At 52.5% G+C, this 3,793-nt stretch overlaps 1 protein-coding gene across 1 annotated transcript in view; it reads left to right on the forward strand.

Annotated features, from left to right (window-relative positions):
* Nucleotides 1–2,237: 2,237 nt before the first annotated feature.
* Nucleotides 2,238–3,793, forward strand: part of GATSL2 (GATS protein-like 2) — a 13,065-nt gene continuing 11,509 nt past the window's right edge. The window contains exon 1 of the mRNA XM_010854270.1: nt 2,238–3,256. Coding sequence (XP_010852572.1) covers nt 3,225–3,256 — 32 coding nt within the window. The 5' untranslated portion in view covers nt 2,238–3,224. The remainder of the gene's footprint in view (nt 3,257–3,793) is intronic.

Here is a 3,793-nt window from a genome sequence, read left to right on the forward strand (position 1 = left end):
CAGTGCCACACAGACAGGCAGGGGTTGCTCTGATCGGGGCTTCTCTGGCTCTGGGGGTAGGTATGTGGCCATAGTTCACTCTTGCTCATCAGGGTTTGAGTATCGACACTCTGTCCAGGCCATGTCAGGTACAAGATATATGTGCAGAGAACCCATCCTCCTTCCCTTTGAGAGCTTATATGGTCCACTGTGGGAAACAAGTGTTACCTGGACTAGATTGTGGAAAGCATTCAGGACCATCAAGTGCAGTTGTACAGGTTGTGCACTGCCCAACTCTTACAGGCATCCTTCACAGACACTCTGAGATGAACTGTCCCCTAAAGGTGTGATGCACCACCAAGCCTAGCTGTCCACGGTGGCTTTAACATCCGGGGAGGACCCCTCCTATGGTGGGAAGTGAGACAGAGGAGGTGGCCAGTGCCAGTTAGAAAAGATTTCACCCCAAACAAGATGCTTAAACTGAGTCTTGAAGGATGAGCAGCACGTGTCCAGCCAAAGAACAGGGAAGGGGTGCCGGGCTGTGGAAAGAATATTTGTCAGCCTTTGGATGCGTGAGATGAGACAGGCAAGAGTTCTGGAGAGGTTGCTAGGCACGCATTCATGTGGAGGAGAGTGATGGAGAGAGGCAAAATCAGAGCGACTGTCGGGGTGGGGTGGAGATGGGGTGAGCTCCGAGACCTGTAGGACGTGGTGGTGGGGGGGAATATGAGAATAGGTCCTCCTGAGTTTGATGACCAGAGGAGTAGCTGCAGGTCCCTCTGGCCAACTCGCCCTCCCAGAGGCCTGCCCATGCCAAGGTGCACATTCCAAGATGGATGTCTACCAGCTGGCCCTCAGCCGCGGGTCACATCAACAGCATAGTCATACCTCCATTTATACAGAGGCCGATGTTGCCTTCTGCCGGTGTTTACGCCCTCAGGGTCATTTATACCGTCTATTTCTGGAGCATCCCTCACCGCCAAGAGGGCACCAAGAGCAAGCACCACATCTGTTTGCCTTCCCAGGGCTCTCGGATGGTTGAGTTGCCCCCACCCAGCCAGGGTGTTCGTGCTTGTGGCATTCTGGTGATGGCTGGGGAGAGGGGCTTCCTGAGGCTCTTAGCACACGGGGGTCCCCAGGAAGGAACTAGGCCAGACCAGCGATTGCCACTCACCAAGGTGATAATGTGCTGCTGTCCCCCAGCAATTACAGATTTCGCTTGTCCAGACAATAGTTGCAAATTGGATGTGGGACAGGCAGGGGCAAGAGATGTAATTTGAAAACCAAAGACCTGGAGGGAAATTGAACAGTGTGTGCTGCTGGTTGAGCCGAATGTCAAGGAGCGGGGAGGGTGCCACCCCATTTATGACTCTGGCACCAGCGCTTTTCTTAAGTCTGGGTTCATGGCAGTATAATCTAGATATACAGTAAAAGTTACCCTTTCTAGGGCATAGTTCTTTCCGTTTTGAAAAACATATACAATCTCGTTGCCACCACAACGATCAAGAAACCAAACACCAGACTTCCCTGGTGGTCCAGTGGTTAAGAATCCACCAGGGGTCATGAGTTCAATCCCTGGTCCAGAAAGATTTCACACGCCTCAGAGCAACTCAGTCCACAGGCCACAGCTACTGAAGCCTGTGTGCCTAGACCCCATGCGCCACAGCAAGAGAAGCCCGCGCACCGCAGCTAGAGAGTAGCCCCTGCTTGCCACAACTAGAGAAAGCCTGTGCCCAGCAAAGAAGACCCAGCACAGCCATAAATAAATACATTTTTTAAAAAGAAACCAAACACCTCCTTCACCCCAAAAAGTTCCTGGTGACTTTTAGACATCAACCCCAACCCAGCCCCAGGCAACCAGGGATCTGTCTGTTCTCCATCCTTACAGTTTTGCCTCTTCCAGAATGTCACACACAAGTCAGAGAAGCAGAAACATTGTATGACATCCCTTATATGTGGAATCTAAAGGACATTATACAAAACAGGAGGAGACTCACAGACTTAGAAAACACATTTATGGTTGCTGGGAGTGGGGGGAGCAGTGGGGATAGTTAGGGACTTTGGGAAGGTACACACTGGTGTATTTAAAATGGATAACCACTAGGTCCTACTGTAGAGCCCAGGGAACTCTGCTCAGTGTTATGTGGCAGCCTGGGTGGGAGGGGAGTTTGGGGGAGAATGGATGCGTGTATACGTATGGCTGAGCCCCTCTGCTGTCCACCTGAGACTATCGAAACGTTGTTAATCGGCTATATTCCAATACAAGATTAAAAGTTTCATTTAAAAAGAAAGGTAAATCAGAATCTCACATAAATGGAATCGTGGAGTACGTTAACTTGTTGAGGGTGGCTTTCCCTTGGCCCTTTGCTCTTGCGCTTCATCCACTTTATTGCAGGAGTCACTCATTCATGCCTCCTCGTTGCTGACTCGTGTTCGCTGGCGTGGATGTGCTACAGTTTCCCCACTTCTCCAGCTGCAAGGAGGGTGTTTGGAATGCTTGCAGTTCGGGGTGGTTACAGATAAAGGCCGTAAACATTTTGCATACAGGTGTTTGTATGGCCATGTTTCCATTTCTCTTGAGTCCATACCCAGGGGTAGGATTGCCTGTGGTCATGTCTGTTTCACTCCGTAAGAAACTGACAAGCCGTTTTCTCTAACAGCTGTACCATTTTGCATTCTTACCAGTTCCGGTGGATCTCACACCTTGTGAAAAACTTAAAGAAAAAAGGGGAGGGAGGTGGGAGGGGGCATTCAGGATTGGGGGGACACGTGTGTCCCCGTGGCTGATTCATGTCGATGTATGGCAAAAGCCACGGCAGTATCGTAATTATCCTCCAGTTAAATTAATTTTTTAAAAAGGGAGAAAGGGTGCTGCGGGGGTTCTGGTGACAAGGCTTCAGTGCTGGAGGGCGGCTGCCAGGAGAGGGGAAACCAGGAAGAGAGAGGTTTGTGTAACCTTCCGGCCACCGCCATCCCATGACACTTCAGGATTCCTTTCCCGTTTTAATCTTCGTAGAAGTGCCGTTCGGACCCTTGCCAGGTTACTCATTGGGCCTCTTTGTGTCATGACTTCCCATGATGGATGGGTTTTACACGCTGGGCGTGGAGCCCGAGCTGAGCCTCACTCTTGAGATTGGTGACACCGGAAAAGTAAATGACCGTGGGCAGTTTCCCACACACCACTGCCTGAGCGTGCCGGCTCTCCCTGTCGCTGTGCCTGGGGTGTTCTGGGGGCCACTAGCTGGATGGGGAGCAGGGAGACAGGCAGTGAGAAGAGGTAACTCTCCCCCTCACCCGGTGACAGCCTCAAAGCCCAGCCCAAGGGCAGCCTGGACACAGAGCCCAGCCGGTCTGCCAGGTGCCCAGAGCGCGCTCAGGGCTGAGACCAGCGGGGACAAGATACAGAAGGACAGGGTGATTGCCAGACCCTCCCTGGCCTTGGGAAATTGATGGTCCCACTTGAGGTAGAGGATGAGTAACTTACACCCCAGGCTAAGCAGTGTTACCAGAGGCGGTTCAGGGATCCATGCCCCAAAATGGCACACACGGCCACACCCCTCTCTTGTACAAGGAAGAAGGGTGCCCTAAAGGCGGGGCTCTCGGTGGGGTAATGCGAATTAGCCCCTGAATGACAGTGGGGGCTCTTGACTTGGTGAGGAGAGGGGCTGGGACCATGGGCAGGCCACACAGCACAGCGACAGAGGCCTAGAGGTCAGAATGTAGGGCTTTGGGTAGGCTGGAAAACACGGTTCATCTGCATGGTTCCTGCCAGAGCTGCCCTTGGGCCTAGAGGCGACCCTGGAGGCTGGCCAGC

Source organism: Bison bison, unplaced genomic scaffold (genome assembly GCF_000754665.1).
Source record: "Bison bison bison isolate TAMUID 2011002044 unplaced genomic scaffold, Bison_UMD1.0 scf7180017864340, whole genome shotgun sequence".
Classification (NCBI taxonomy): domain Eukaryota; kingdom Metazoa; phylum Chordata; class Mammalia; order Artiodactyla; family Bovidae; genus Bison; species Bison bison.